The sequence below is a fragment of the Mytilus galloprovincialis genome, chromosome 4 (genome assembly GCF_965363235.1).
Source record: "Mytilus galloprovincialis chromosome 4, xbMytGall1.hap1.1, whole genome shotgun sequence".
Lineage (NCBI taxonomy): Eukaryota > Metazoa > Mollusca > Bivalvia > Mytilida > Mytilidae > Mytilus > Mytilus galloprovincialis.
Genome location: NC_134841.1, coordinates 3421510 through 3438626, shown reverse-complemented (window position 1 = coordinate 3438626; position 17117 = coordinate 3421510). Strand labels below are relative to the sequence as shown.

General features: G+C 32.6%; 1 protein-coding gene across 1 annotated transcript in view; it reads left to right on the top strand.

The window, feature by feature from the left end:
- The first annotated feature begins 5007 nt into the window (after positions 1-5007).
- LOC143071149 (adipokinetic hormone/corazonin-related peptide receptor variant I-like) overlaps positions 5008-17117 on the top strand; it is a 78210-nt gene continuing 66100 nt past the window's right edge. The window contains exon 1 of the mRNA XM_076245284.1: positions 5008-6035. Coding sequence (XP_076101399.1) covers positions 5409-6035 — 627 coding nt within the window. The 5' untranslated portion in view covers positions 5008-5408. The remainder of the gene's footprint in view (positions 6036-17117) is intronic.

Genomic DNA, 17117 nt, shown 5'->3' with positions numbered 1-17117 from the left:
GATGTTCAGTGTATGGTCAATTATTGGTTGTTAAAACAATTAACATTCGTCTTGTTCAATCATTTCCATTGCCATCATCTGTTTACCACGGTGTGCATAACGACTTGATCTGATAAAAACCAGATATCAATCAATGTGCAAAACTTTGTTTAAACAATTCTTAAAACAGATTCTTCAAGGTTGTTTGAAATAAAGTGCATTATTGATTCATTGTCTGGTAAGACAGATACAAATATTTTTTTTTTCGAATTCCTTTGTAAATGAAAACATACGTGCATGGCGTTTCCTATCATTTCACTATCTTGTATTAATAGTCTATTTTGTGCGCATGTTGTTTTGCGTATAATTTAATAGTCTAGAGTAATTTACTTTGAAATTACAGTATGATAACTCGATGGTTTATTATGGTTAAATTTGCACTATCAATTTGATTTAAGGAAAGAATTTCTAATTATATCATGCACTTTTCACCGCAGTCATTAAATAAATACAGTATGACTAAATTTTATACATCTTTTCCGTTGTGCTACCAATGCATCTTCTACATGATTTAAACACCAATAAACAACTGTTGCACGAGTTCATAATAGTTTAAAAAACAGGAATGCTTAAATATTAAATGAATAAAACCAACCACTAATTGATTCATTTTCGATAAAGAAAAAAATAGCAAAATTAAAATGTCAATTGTTCTTGAACAATTGAGAGGTCTTTCCTTTTATAATGTAAAATATATGTTCAAATAGACGTAGAATGTATTGAAAAGCTTTAAAACACACTGAAAATCCTTTAAATAAGGTCAAAAACACATAATTCGCTATATGGGACATGACCTTGACCTTTGACCTTTTGACCTTTGTAAAGGTCATTAGTCCCCAATGTCATTGCTGAAGACCCCATGGGTCTAGGACCTTTGGTTATATAGTAAAAGCTGATTTTGTCTTTTCAGAAACCTAAAACAGGGGTTATGCCCCTTATAAAAAGGTCAAATCTCTTTGGTCAAAATGTAACAAAGTTGCGCCTTAATGACCCAAACATTTTCCACTATTCAAAACTTCTGTAAGTATAATGGTTTCTGAGATTATCCCATAACAAGGTTTTGGGTCAAAGGTCAAGGTCAACATACAAATTTGACCTTGAGGTATTTTTCAAAGATACATGAATTGATGATGATTGGTGAAGATCCTAGGTGTCTACAACTTACGGTTTCTGAGTTTTGGTGGCCAACCGACACCGGTTAATTTTCATAGGGGCATAACCCTACCAATGAGTCGTTGAATCTTTTCGATCCAAATGTAACGAAGAACCGGGGTCTGGTCTTGAACAAATTTCACCCTTCGTTTTTTTTCTACCTATTACGGTTACGGTGTTGGAACGATAACAAGGTTTTTGGGTTTCGGAGGGATTACTCCGAACCGACAAAATATTTCGACTCACAGGGTGAGTTCCGGATAGGTATTCATGACACCGATACAAAGTGTGAACATGAAAGCGACACGTCTTACGGTTAACGCGGCTAAATTTGTTAAAGTTTGGCGGAAAAAGAATAATAATAATAATAATAATAATAATAAACAGAAGAAATACAGTAAGGTCTTTCCCTTTTGTAAAAGGAAAGACCTTAATTATTTGCTGCACATTGTTTTCTAATTATCAGATTTTCTCATTCATATCATTATGAAATTTAAAATGTTCAAAGTAAAATCGGTTATAATGTCAAAAAGTAGGGATTTGAATCAGATTTGAAAGCGCCATCGATGTTTTTTGCAGCTGTCTATGCATGTTGTTATTTATGTATTATTAAGGTCTTTCCTTTTTCAAAAGGGAAAGACCTTACTGTATTTCTTCTGTTTATTATTATTATTCTTCCGCCAAACTTTGACGAAGTTAGCCTCCGTAACCGTAAGACGTGTCGCTTTCATGTTCACACTTTGTATCGGTGTCATGAATACCTATCCGGAACTCACCCTGTGAGTCGAAATATTTTGTCGGTTCGGAGTAATCCCTCCGAAACCCAAAAACCTTGTTATCGTTCCAACACCGTTTTTTCAAGTAGAAATAAAAAACGAAGGGTGAAATTTGTTCAGGACCGCACCCCGGTTCTTCGTCACATTTGGAGCGAAAGGATTCAACGACTCATTGGTAGGGTTATGCCCCTATGAAAATTAACCGGTGTCGGTTGGTCACCAAAACTCAGAAACCGTAAGTCGTAGACACCTAGGATCTTCACCATTCATCATCAATTCATGTGACTTTGAAAAATACCTCAAGGTCAAATGTGTATGTTGACCTTGACCTTTGACCTAACACCTTGTTATGGGATAATCTCAGAAACCATTATACTTACAGAAGTTGTGAATAGTGGAAAATGTTTGGGTCATTAAGGCGCAACTTTGTTACATTTTGACCGAAGAGATATGACCTTTCTGTAAGGGGCATAACCCCTGATTTAGGTTTCTGAAAGACAAAATCATCTTTTACTATATAACCAAAGGTCCTAGACCCATGGGGTCTTCAGCAATGACATTGAGGACTAATGACCTTGATAAAGGTCACAAGGTCAAAGTCATGTCCCAGATAGCGAATTATGTGTTTTTGACCTATTTTAAGGATTTTTAGTGTGTTTTAAATGTGTTTAAGGTTGACCTTGACCTTTGACCTTTCAACTTTTTAGTCGATATCTCAAAAACGGTTAATCTCACAGAAATAGTAAACAGTGAAAAATGTTTAGGTGACTGAGGCACAACTTTTTTACGTTTTGACCAAAAAGATTTGACATATTCTTAAGGGGCATAACCCCCGTTTACGGTTTCTGAAAAGGTAAAATTAGCTTTAACTCATGAACGAAAAGTCCTAGACCCATGGGGTCTTTTACAATGACATTGTGGACCAATGACCTTCACAAAGGCAACTGTTTTGATCTGAGCGTCACTGATGAGTCTTATGTAGACGAAACGCGCGTCTGGCGTATTAAATTATAATCCTGGTACCTTTGATAACTATTTACACCACTGGGTCGATGCCACTGCTGGTGGACGTTTCGTCCCCGAGGGTATCACCAGCCCAGTAGTCAGCACTTCGGTGTTGACATGAATATCAATTATATGGTCATTTTTATAAATTTTCTGTTTACAAAACTTTGAATTTTTCGAAAAACTAAGGATTTTCTTACGCCCAGGAGTAGATTACCTTAGCCATATTTGGCACAACTTTTTTGGAATTTTGGGTCCTCAATGCTCTTCAACTTTGTATTTGTTTGGCTTTTTAACTGTTTTGATCTGAGCGTCACTGATGAGTCTTATGTAGACGAAACGCGCGTCTGGCGTATTAAATTATAATCCTGGTACCTTTGATAACTATTTACACCACTGGGTCGATGCCACTGCTGGTGGACGTTTCGTCCCCGAGGGTATCACCAGCCCAGTAGTCAGCACTTCGGTGTTGACATGAATATCAATTATATGGTCATTTTTATAAATTTTCTGTTTACAAAACTTTGAATTTTTCGAAAAACTAAGGATTTTCTTACGCCCAGGAGTAGATTACCTTAGCCATATTTGGCACAACTTTTTTGGAATTTTGGGTCCTCAATGCTCTTCAACTTTGTATTTGTTTGGCTTTTTAACTGTTTTGATCTGAGCGTCACTGATGAGTCTTATGTAGACGAAACGCGCGTCTGGCGTATTAAATTATAATCCTGGTACCTTTGATAACTATTTACACCACTGGGTCGATGCCACTGCTGGTGGACGTTTCGTCCCCGAGGGTATCACCAGCCCAGTAGTCAGCACTTCGGTGTTGACATGAATATCAATTATATGGTCATTTTTATAAATTTTCTGTTTACAAAACTTTGAATTTTTCGAAAAACTAAGGATTTTCTTACGCCCAGGAGTAGATTACCTTAGCCATATTTGGCACAACTTTTTTGGAATTTTGGGTCCTCAATGCTCTTCAACTTTGTATTTGTTTGGCTTTTTAACTGTTTTGATCTGAGCGTCACTGATGAGTCTTATGTAGACGAAACGCGCGTCTGGCGTATTAAATTATAATCCTGGTACCTTTGATAACTATTTACAAGGTCATGTCCAAATTATCGAATTTGTTGTTTTCGTCATTTTTTAACGGTTTTGTGTGTGTTTGAGAGCTTTTCAATGCAATCTACGCCTATTGGCACATGTACTTTACATTTCGAAAAGGAAAGACCTCTCAATTGTTCAAGAAAAATTGACATTTTAATTGTCATTTTTTTTTCTTTTGTTACATCTTCTGACATCGGACTCGGACTTCTTTTGAACCGAATTTTAATGTGTGCATTGTTTTGCGTTTACTTTTTTACATTGGCTAGATGTATGGGAGAGGGTTGAGATCTCATAAACATGTTTAATCCCTCCGCAATTTTGCGCCTGTCCCAAGTCAGGAGCCTCTGGCCTTTGTTAGTCTTGTGATTTTTAATTTTAGTTTCTTGTGTATAATTCGGAGTTTAGTATGACGTCTATTATCACTGAACTAGTAAACATATCTTTAAAGGGCCAGCTGTAGGACGCCTCCGGGTGCGGGAGTTTCTCGCTACGTTGAAGACTCATTGGTGGCCTTTGGCTGTTGTCTGCTCTATGGTCGGGTTGTTGTCGCTTTGACAGATTCCCCATTTCCTTTCTCAAGTTTATTTTCACATATCTTGTTCAATGAAATACTGCATGATTGTTCAATTAATAAATCAACCATAGCAATTTCAATATGCATTTACCTCAGCAAATAACATTAACGGTACCAAAGCTTTTAAATCAATTCCCAATAGTTTTATTAATTTTCATTCATGTTTCATTAATCATAAAACTCTTCATCCTACATTCTCTGCTTGATAACAATAAAATAATGATCAGTAAATGATTTAAAATCTCTTTCACAGAATGTCTGCCGTAACGATGAGCTCAGATTCATCATCACATGTAAAACCACCTGGTGTCATTGATACGAAATACTACAGATTTGTTTAACTATCACCCTGTAAGATAAGGGCGTTACAATTCGATCTGCCAATCAGAAAATTGTTAACAGTTCATTAGAATCTTCCTGGAAATGGACATCATTAGGAAAATTTCTCGTGAGTTAGCATGTTAACTGTTGAACTCGTTGTATTATCGTATTGACTGACATATCGATTTGAGAAAATAACTGTTCTATGTTAAATAAAGGATAAATATATAACTTCTCTTCATTCACAAACTTTCATGGTTGGCAGTCACAACTAAAGTTGATTGATTTTTACCTTTCCTGCATTTAACATCATATCTTTACATACATTTAAATGAAAATTAAAGGTACTTACCGGCAATTTAAAATGTAAACACTTACAGAAAAGATAGTAGGACTAATAAACAAGACAATTTTGTATTTTTTTAACAAGCATGACAGCACAAGAAGATCCGTTCGATTTCTTTTCATATCATATGCCAGATGTATCACGCTGGAATATTTCCGGTGGGTTTGATTCAGAAAGACCATATTCGTCGTGTACGGAAAATGGCATTTGTAAATGGGATGTAAACTTAACCGATGGTAAAACTCAAATAGTGAACCATTTCAATGGGTCAATTCCGCCGCTTCCCCGGGAAATGACATTTAATGATGATAGTGTTCTTTCTGTGATTGCATATTCTTGTCTCTTTGTGATCGCTGCTACCGGAAACTTGACTGTTCTGATAACTTTGTTAAGGAGTCGGACTATCAAATCACGTGTCAACACCTATATTATGCACCTATCTATCGCCGACCTTATTGTTGCCTTTGTTATGTTGCCTTTAGAAACCGTATGGAATATCACCGTTTCATGGGAGGCAGGTGATGCAGCATGCCGAATCTTGATGTTTTTTCGTGCCCTTGGATTTTATTTATCTTCTTTCGTTTTGGTGACTATAAGTCTTGACAGATATTTTTCTATAGTGCACCCAATGAGTATACATGATGCTGAACGCCGCGGCAAATTAATGATATCCTTAGCTTGGGCTCTTAGTGTCATAGCTAGTCTACCACAGGTAAGTCACCGTTACAATCTTATTTTTTGCAAGACTTTGCATTTGTCGAGCTGATTTTAAAGAAATTCGGACTTTGCCTGATGTTCTTACGTAATTTTATATCGGGATATCAGGATCTTCAGGGATTAAGAATGAAATACATTTTACCATTACTTTTTCATGATTTTGTTATTTTTTGTCGACTCTTGTGGGAAACATCTTATTCGTATTTTCCTAGGAATAGGTTCAGTAAGACCCCTTTTTGGCCCCAAAGTATAGCAGTTTATGTAAACTTGTAGCTATTAATTTGAAAGTAGAGTACTACTGCTGCATACATATGGTCTGTTTTAACAATACAATGCACATATGTCGGGTACTAGCATCATTAAGTCATGCTAAATTACTGAAATCTTCACAATTTTAGCATTTGAGTGAAATTTTACATGGTTTCCGTCTTCAATGGAAGTGGCTGCATTTGTGTTCATTCTTTATATTTAAATGTAAGTTGTATTTGATAATTATACATACCATATATAAAAGTTGAGAGTTAAAAAAGGGATGCAGTACCTTTCATGTTTGACAAAATCCATCTAAAAAGTGATATATTATGGCATATTCGATAGATTTTTTCATATTTAATGTTGAATTTGACGTCTTTAATGACTAAATCAGTTCAATCCTTTCACATAAACTAATAGAATCGACTGAAGTAGAAACTTAAGTGTTTAAAAAGAGTTCAAAATCTTTCATCTATTGAACCTGAAATTTGAGGCCGAAATCGACCCTTACAGTTTTAAGTTAAAGACAAAACAAAACCAAACAATTGATTCCAAATGTTAATATTTTCATGTGTTTTTTTATATTTGTGTGCTGTATTTAAACAAAATCATTTATAATGCCTTGCATGTACATAATCATACAACATTGTACAAGAGAATAACCACGGTTCAAAAATCTTTGTCTGTGATCACTTTCAATAGGCAATACAATATGAAATGATGAACAGTATAAAAACGGATTATATTATTTAACAACCTAATGATTCCAACTTAGCTTTGATCAATGTGTGTCACTGATTAAAAGACAGAACAGGGGATTGCGTGTGGATTTGAATTCAGTGTAAACAAGATTTTTATATGCCTCTTTTGGTTTATAAAAATGGGTGCATGTTTATCAAATGATTTTATTTTATAGACATATCACATGTAGACGCATATTCTTTTTATGTGGATAACCAAGATTGTTATAAATCTGGATTTAAATATTGAGTTTGTTTTCGAACATTTTATAATTATGTAAGCCTGTTTATAATCTGTAATGTGCAATTCTATATTTTGATACTGTCCTACAATTGAGATGTTTTGCTAGCTATAAAACATTGGTTTAATCCACCATTTCCTTCTTGCCTGTACCAAGTCAGGAATATGACAGTTGTTGTCCAGTCTTTTGCTGAGTTTGAGCTTTTGATTTTTTTTCATTTGATTATAAGGGACTTTCCGTTTTTAACTTCCCTTGGAGTTCAGTATTTCTTTTATTTTACTGTTTACGATATATAGACTCAAATTTAAAAAACAAAATATTTATTAGTATTCTCACTATTACAAAAATAAATGGACATTATGGTGTGCAAATATATTTCTTAGTTCAAACCCCAGGGCATATATATCTTCAATTAATCAATGGCATACGATGACGCTGCTAACGTAAATTTTCACGATGTCAAACTGTGACATACCGAGAAAAGATGCATTTCAACTGATTTTTAAGATTTATTTAACACAAGCACTAGTTCATGACCGACATTTTTTCAAAATACTACATTTGACATGATTATGTATGGAGATTCCTTGTGTCAAAGTTTTTGAAAAAAAAACACAAATAATTTTTTTAATGAGATTCATATACATGAAAACATTCCGATTTTTGACTAAAATCATGAAAATGTGATACAAAAGTCCTCTATCGTTATATATATGTTTAGAATCTAAAAAGTAAAGTATATCTTTCCAAATAATAAAATGTTCAAACAATCGAAATTTCCAGTGAATACATAAAATTTCCACCCCACTGGTTTCTAAAATTAACACGGGAAGGGATAGTGTTTTATTGCATATTTAATATACGCGGGATAAAAAGCTTGTATGTAATCTTTTTATTCAGTTTATGATAATATCTGTATCGTATTTCTTTAATACACTTAGCTGCTTATTTCATGAAAATTAACCTATTCCTCTAAATAAGCAGATAAATTCGGCCTTATCAACTGTAATGGTAATCTTCTTTACAAAATCAATCACAAACAGTTCTTTTCCTATGGTTACGTTTCCTTTCTTCATGATAATGAATAGTTTACTCGTTCTTTTAGAGCGTAGATGTGTTATTCGTTTCGGTATGAGAGTATTCCTATTAATATACCATAGCTCAATGAATGTACCAATTTCCGTGCTGAAAATATAAAAGGACAACTGTATCATAAATTATAACTTTAATACATGGCCTTATTTTGGCATATAATTATTAAGTTTTTACAGCACACACCAAGGTGTTAAAGGTTCTACAATTTACAAGGTAAACAAGCTCAGGAATAAGTATGCATGTCTGTACGTTTGTTGTTGAACCAGAACCTTGATGTTTTCTCTAATCAGATTTGATTTGACTTTTAACGTTTTATCTTGGGATCCAGGGGCATGTTTTAAATACAGCCATAGTACTGAAATATGACATTGTCTTTAGATTATATTGGGACACATCTTTATACTCTTTGGGTTTATCAAACATATAGCAATGACATAATATAGTGTGTAATGATGGTCCTAATGTGCTTCTAATGTTACTTTTTATGATGCTTCAATTGTATCTGTAAATTCTGTTTTACCTATAAATATTATTTAATTTTGGAGTCGTTTGATTACTGTTTTATTGAAGTACCCTACAATTTCTTTTGATACATAAATATATGTTTAATTAGACAGCCATAAGTTAATCAATTATTACTGAACACATGATAACTGCTACGGCTAGATAAAGAAAACAGAAATTGAGTAGAATGTTATTTTACATCTGTTAATATCTTTCCGAAAAGTCATAAATATTTGATAAGTTTGATAAATAGCAATTATTACCTTTTCATTTAATAAAAATATTTGAAGCTTAATGTGTATATCGGTTGGTTAAAGTTTATAGATGACTATCGTCATTTGAGATAACAGATGCTTTTACCATAACGTCATTAATTGACGAGTGTATATATATTGAATGCTGAAGTTTCATAAAATTGATAATTCTTTGCTGAAGACTTCGTTTTAAATAATACATATCACAAGGGATTTTGATATTGTGCAGTTAAAATAAGTTAAAGTAAATAAAAAATTGAAATTTTGCATTAAAAAATAACGTCAATCAAAATAATCTAGTACATCAGTCAGTTTCCGGTTTAAAATGAGAACTAATGTTTTTGCTAACTTTAACTTTAACAGTTCATAGGACACATCTGCAATTGCATCATCAGCTGTATTCCCTGGACCAGTTTTATTGTATTATGATTGCCATTACTCGCCACACTTCATATTCGCATGTCTAGAATTGTTCAAATGACTGTATAAACTAATAATACTACATTATATACTCAGTCCGAAATCGAGTTTACGGAAACAAATAAAGGTTCGTCTGATCTCTTTGCTAATAAAACATAATACACACCTTACTTCAATTTTTGCAGAGACAGTTAGTAACGGCATAGATATGTATATCTTTATGCAGATAAAAAAACCAATATGTTATGTTATTACCATATATAAAGATTAATTGATAGCAGTTATGTTATTTGTTTATGATGCGGTATAAAATTGGACTGTTACACCTGTGATAAGTGGACACTTAATGGATTGAGATGTCATGAGTTGAACTACTACGTGTTGACCTCCTCCACTCAATATTTGAGATTCGTCCTGTTAGAAAATATATGACAAGTTGTATTATATGCAGTCTGTATTGAAGCGAAAAAAGCCCACGTATGATGGTCGAATGTAATAATTAGAACAAATTCAAGCTGCAGTACATATTTGTAGTAAACGTACAAGAAAATTTGTCAAACCCTCGATAACTTCGCAAAATCTTTATATAAGAACTACATTGTCTATTCTATGAAATACCCATTAAACGTTATATTTTTAATATCCCAAATACCTCAACCCCAACTGCTAAGCGTTGTTGTGAAATCCACTAATCAATAATCTTGAAATTGACGAAAGCCGTAATCAAATCAATACACGTGTTGCTAATGTTTTTTTTAATCTTTAAATGTCAATTTGCATACGAAATAACCGGGGGGAAAAGTTTTGTTTCATTACATGTCACATAAAATGAAAGTCTGCAAAATGGTACTTTGTATCGATTACATTTTGAGTAGCCAATGGCGTTATAATGTCATGATTTAGACTATCACCATGTACCAGCAGAAGTTCAGAATACATGTAAATATATGATAACATAAAAAAATTTACCAGATTTAAAACCAGGGAGAAGAGTTAGTCCATACGCGATTTTCATATGTTTCGTATCATAAAAAAACGAATTGCATTTTTTTCTAATTTGTACTTTAAAAAGATAGTGTTTATACAGAAATTATCTTCGAATGTAGCAAAAACAGACAGATTTACTGTGATGTTCGAAGTTTATTGCAGAAATACTATTCAATATGTAGCTAATAAGGTTACGAGAAGATTTTAAAGTGCCTCATTACCGATTGTTAGTTGTACGTTTTTACCTCTACATGCTATTAAATTACGCAATAATGTTTGGCGGCTTTGCAGCACGTATTCATTTCCTATTAAACGTAAAATTATGAAGGAAAGAAGCAAAATCAAATAACTGCACTCCATTACATGAAACGTATCAAGTGTTACGCAATTTAGATTCTAAAGTAGGAAGTTCGTTTCAACGATGATCAGTTATTCCGAAGAAGATTTGGACATTTATATATAAATGCGCGTTCAAAACACAACACAGTAACCACACAAAAAGACTTCTGTACTCTACAGGACAGACTTATATATAATATAAATTAGCCAAGCTCTAAACCCTTTGATTGTAAAGGAGATGACAATATATTAAACAGATGCTTTCGAAGATCTCCGTTTAAAGTAAAACTCCATAGATGACAGAGACAACCACAAATGAGGTTCAATGTGTCTAGCATCTGACAAACCAATGATACATGTTTTGTGTCGTCAGTATACTGTTCCATTTTAAAAGTACCTCACAACTTCTTTAAGTATAAAAACATAGTTTCAAATTATTCAGTCACTATTGAATCAAGTAGTATGAAAAAACAATATTTGTTACGGATAGACAAAGATCAAAGATAAGATTAAAAATTTATTTTAAGTCTGTTAATATCTTTCAGAAAAGTCATAAATATGTGATAATAGGTTTGATAAATTGCAATTACTACGTTTTATTTGATAAAAACTATTGAAACTAAAAAGTGTATAAATGTTTGTGAAAGTTTATAGATGCTTGTCGTAATTTTAAGATAATAGATGATTTTACCATAACTTAATTAATTGACAGTTATATAAATGCTAAATCTTCATAAGTGTATAATTTATCGCTGAATTCTTTGTTTTACACAGTATTAATCTGAGCTGTAGTATAAAGTTTAACTTAATAAAAATTTGAAATTTTGCATTACAAAAAACGTATGTCAGTATCCTATGAGCGATGACTTCAAATATTTGGCAGAACTGATATCTTTGCTGGATTTTTAATAGTTCATTTGATACATCTGTAATCGTATCATCAGCTGTTCTCTCGTGCTTATTTTATTGTATAATAATTGACATTATCCTTCTTTCATATTTGCATGTCTAGAATTGTTCAGATGACTGTATGAACTAGCTAGATTTAAACATATACTAAATCCTAAAACGAGTTTACGGACACAGTTAATGGTTTGTCTGATTTCTATGCTAAAAAAATAACACACACCTTACTTTAATTTTTGAATAGACAGTAAGCCATGGCAAAGAGTTTGTACATCTTTTCGCAGATAAACAAACCAACGTGTTGTTATGTGTGTTCGGCGAATGAAACCGTTCGATCAACGTTATATGTCTGCTTTTTCGAAAATAAATACAAGTAATTACTATATGTACAATTTATTGTAACCAGTTTTGTTTTATTGTTGATAATGCGCTATAAAATTGAACAATTACTCCTCTAATTGGACACTTAATGTATGAAAATGTTACGAGTTGAACAACCACGTGTTGGCACCAGCCATTACATATTTGATAATCGTGTTGTTAAAACAAATATGATAAGTTATAGTATATGCAGCCTTTACTGAAGCGAACAAGAAGAAAAAACAAAAAACACGTGAGATGGTGGAACGTTATAATAAAAAAATCAGGCAGTAGTAGTAAATGTACCTGAAATTTCTCAAACTATATATAACCCTAACCCTCGATAACTGCGGCAGCTCTTCACATGAGTACTGTCGTTCCTAGTCTAGTGAAATACCCATAAAGCGATCTAAAGAAAACATTTGAAATATCCCAGATTCCTCAATTGCAACTGCTTAACCTTAGCTTTCTGTTAAATACTCAAATCATTAACCTTAAAATTGACGACAGGCGTAATCAAATCAGAAGTCATGTTGCTAATGTCAATTTACATTAAAATCAAAATTAATGTGTGTATTTTAGTTTTCACGCAATAAAGTTTACCGGGTGAACCAGCTTTATTTCATTACATGCCACAGAAAAGTTTTCAAGCCCGTGCAAAATCGTAACTCGCATCGATTACATTTTGTTAAGACAATGACGTTATAATGTCATGGTTGAGACTACCCCCATGTACCAGCCGAAATTTATAATTTTATATTTAAAACCAGGTAGAGCTAGTCCATACGCGATTTTTGTCTGTTTCGAAGCAATAACAAACAAATTGCATATCTTTTGTTTTCCATTTTGTACTTTAAAAAGATAGTGTTTATACAGAAATGATCATCAAAGGAAGCAAAAACACAAAGAATTACTATGACGCTTGAGGTACAACACTATTCAATATGTAGCAAATAAGGTTACGAGAAGATTTCAAAATGCCTCATTACCGATTGATAGTTGTAAAGTTTTGACCATTTCATGTAATTGACGTTACGTAATAATGTATGGCAGCCTTGCATCTGGTATTCATTTCCTGATAAACGTAAAATATCAAAGAAAGGAAGCAAAAACAAATAAATGCCATTTATTACATAACACCGTATCAAATGTTGTGCTATTTTATTTTTTAAATGGTGAATACCTTTTCAACGCTTATCGTTTAATCCGATAAAGTAGATTTGGACATATTTAAAAATATGCATTAAGGATGTATTCTTCTGACGTTTCAGTCTCATTCAGTCTCATTAAAATCTCGTTCTGAAATTATTCCCAAGATATATTTCACAAGTGGAAAATAGCAATGAATTTGCTAAATATCATAATCAAACTTAACTCTGTGAAATAATTGTGTATTTCCAATAAGTAGTTTTTGAGTAATAAAATTTTCAAATTTTGTTACTAATCTAGTTTGTCTTTTTAGCCAAAATTTTGACAAAATGGATGAAGGTACAAAAAATGATTTTACCAGAAACCTGTACATGCCATACAACTTTTTCTTTTCAAATTTCTTAGATATGTATTTTTTCCAATTATGTATAGCAAAGAAGTTGAAATAATATGCATTTTGTTCTTAAAACTGAGAAAAATACACTAATTGACAACATTGACCATGTTGACAACATGGTAAATTTGACACGAAAAGTATAAAAATATGATAAAACTTTCTTATACACCTGCGTTTAGTTTTTTTTTAGTAGAATTTATTCAGATTGGTCCACTTCTTCTTTATTGAAAATATGAAAAAAGTTTAATTGTGGAACTGTGATTTTTTTAACCAAAATAGGCCAAAAATGGGTCAAAATTGATAAAAATTTGGATAATCATCAAAATTGTGTACTTTCAAAGGGCTGTAGCAGAAAAAGAAGCGCACCACCATATGATTTTTTCTTCACCAATGATTTTTTTTTACAATCATATAAACCCACATCTGTTTATATCTTTCAGAAAAGTCATAAATATGTGATAATAAGTTTGATAAATTGCAATGACTACGTTTTATTTGATAAAAATTATTGAAGCTTAAAAGTGTATAAATGTTTGTGTTTAATTGACAAGTGTATATATACTGACTGCCGAAGCTTCGTAGAGTAGTTTATAATTCATTGCTGAAGCCTTTGTTTTTAACAGTTTAAAACACCAGTGATTTTGAATGTGTGCTGTAATATACATGATATAAGATTCAACTATATAAAAATAAATTTTACATTACGAATACATATAACACATGTCCATAGTAATTATCTAGTACAGTATGTATACAAAAGAATATGTGATGTGATTGTTGATGAGACAACTCTTCACAAGAGACAAAATGACACAGCAGTTAACAACTATAAGCAACCTTACGGCCTTAAACATGGTGCGATATACAAGATGTAAGTTTGGCAAATTACACCTGAAATCATTTGACACATTTGACACATTTTAGGATAGAAAACAGTCATGAGTAGAATAACCACGTATTTACGTCATTCACTAAATATTTGATATTTGTGTTGTTATAAATATATGAAAACAGGAAGTATATGCAGCCCTGACTTGAAAAAAAATATGATGGTTGAATAAACCAATTATTACAAATTCGAGCAGTGGTAGTAAATGTACATAATAAAATTGAGAATGGAAATGGGGAACGTGCCAAAGAGACAACAACCCGGCCATAGAGCAGACAACAGCAGAAGGTCACAAACAGGTCTTCAATGCAACGAGAAATCCTCGCATCCGGAGGCGTCCTTCAGCTGGCCCCTAAACAATCATATACTGGTTCAGTGATAATGAACACCATACTAAACTCCAAATTGTGCACAAGAAACTAAAAGTTAAAATAATATAAATATTTATCAATCAATTTTCAACTGACGATGCCAACTCTTTTAATAGAGTGTCGTTTTATCCAATTTTCACAGAATACTCATTAAGCATTTCAGAGAAAACGTTTGAAATATCCCGGAAACCTCGACACCACATCCTAAACGCTGTTATTTTGATTTACACTCGACACCACATCCTAAACGTTGTAATTTTGATTTACTCCCATCACTAACCTTGGATTTGACGGTAGGTGTAATAGAATTAAATATCTTGTTGCTTAATTGGCAACATGATTGAGATTGGTGTACCTATGTTTGGCTTTCCTTAAATGACCAGTTTCATATGTTTTATTTCATAACATGTCACAGCGAATGAAAGCATTCAAGGTCATTACATCGATCATATCACTTTGCCAAGGAAATGAGGTAAAATGTCATGATTGAGACTGCCACTGTGTATCACCAGACGTTAAGTTTACATGTAAATATATGATAACATATATTTTTTCTAGATTTAAAAGTAGGAAGTAAAGCTAGTCCATATGCGATTTTCATAGGTTTCGTAGCAATAACAATCAAATTGCATCTTTATTTTGTACTTTAAAAAGATAGTAATTAAACAGAGAAATGGTCTTCAGATGTAGAAAAAAACTGAAAGAATTACGTTGATGTTCGAAATTATTACAGGAGTACTATTCAATATGAAGCTAATAAGGTTACGAGAAGATTATAAAGTGCCTCATTACCGATTGTTAGTTGTATGTTTTTACCTCTAAATACAATTGACGTTACGTTATAATGTTTTCCGGCCTTGTCTTCATTTCCTGTGTAACCATACATTATCAAAGAAAGGGAGCAAACTCAAATAAAAACGTATCAAGTGGTGTGTAATTTAATTTTTAAAATACGGAAATTGTTTTCTAAGCTTATCGGTTAATCAGACAAAGTAAATTTGAACATATATTAATAAATACAGCACACAAAAGATATAGAGAGGTCACTATGCTACCCTCAATAAGCCACAAACATATATAAATATGTCAAACTTTTCATCCTGCTGATTGTAAAAGAGAGGACAATGACTTCCAAAAATCTACATTCATAGAAAAACTCCCTAGATGACAAAAACATTTTGTTTTAACGAAATGTAACCACTAGTTTGGTTCCTGACGTCTGGTATCTGACACACCAATGAAAATTTCAATGAAATATCATTGATTAGAAGTTTTTGCAGAATGATCACGTATTCTTCTTTCGATTTTATTTTTGTAATAATAATTGTTAATAGTATTACATTTTGTAAATGAGTATATAACTGTGTGCATAAAATTTAGAATAGAAAATGTGTCTGAAAGATTTCAACCCGTTTTAAGGGCAGAAAATAGTTGAAGGCCACGTATGGGTCCTCAATACTTCGAGAAAATCCTGCATCCGGAGAAGCTGGCCCCTAAACAAAATATATACTAGTTCAGAACTCCAAAAAATATAAATGAACTAAAATTAAAAAACATTGAAGAGCCAGATGCTCCTGACTTGAGACATGCGCAAAAATGTAATTCATTATGCCCACTCTGTTTTTGTTAGATGTATTTCATTTTTAAACTATTTTTTTTACTTTGTTATTATGTTGTACTTTTACAACGTAGTTCAAGGTTAGAGGAGTGTTTAGTCCTCACAAAACCTGTTTAACCCCGGCACATTCTTAGTGTGTCTGACCCAAGTCAGGACCCTGTAGGTCAGTGGTTGTCGATGGTTCTCGTTTGTCGTATTCGTTTGTTATAAAATATATATATATATATATATATACATAGAAATTAGACCGTTACATGTAGCTTTCTAAAGTGTTTCATATTTTTCATGTTGGTGAAATTATAGCTGATCACACATGTATTTTATTTCGTGTGAAATAGGGTTTTCCCCGTTTGCTATTTGTAGTAATTATTTATAGATGGGAACTAGTATAACTAGTTCGGATACTGGTTTTGTAACAGTATGTACAATTTATAAATTTGATGTTAGATGCATATGGCACGAGGAAAGTTTTTGTGGTTTTTATGGGTGGGGTTTAATGGTACTATATAAAGCTTGGCATTTAAATGTATTAGTATCGAAGGTGCTCGCAGTTA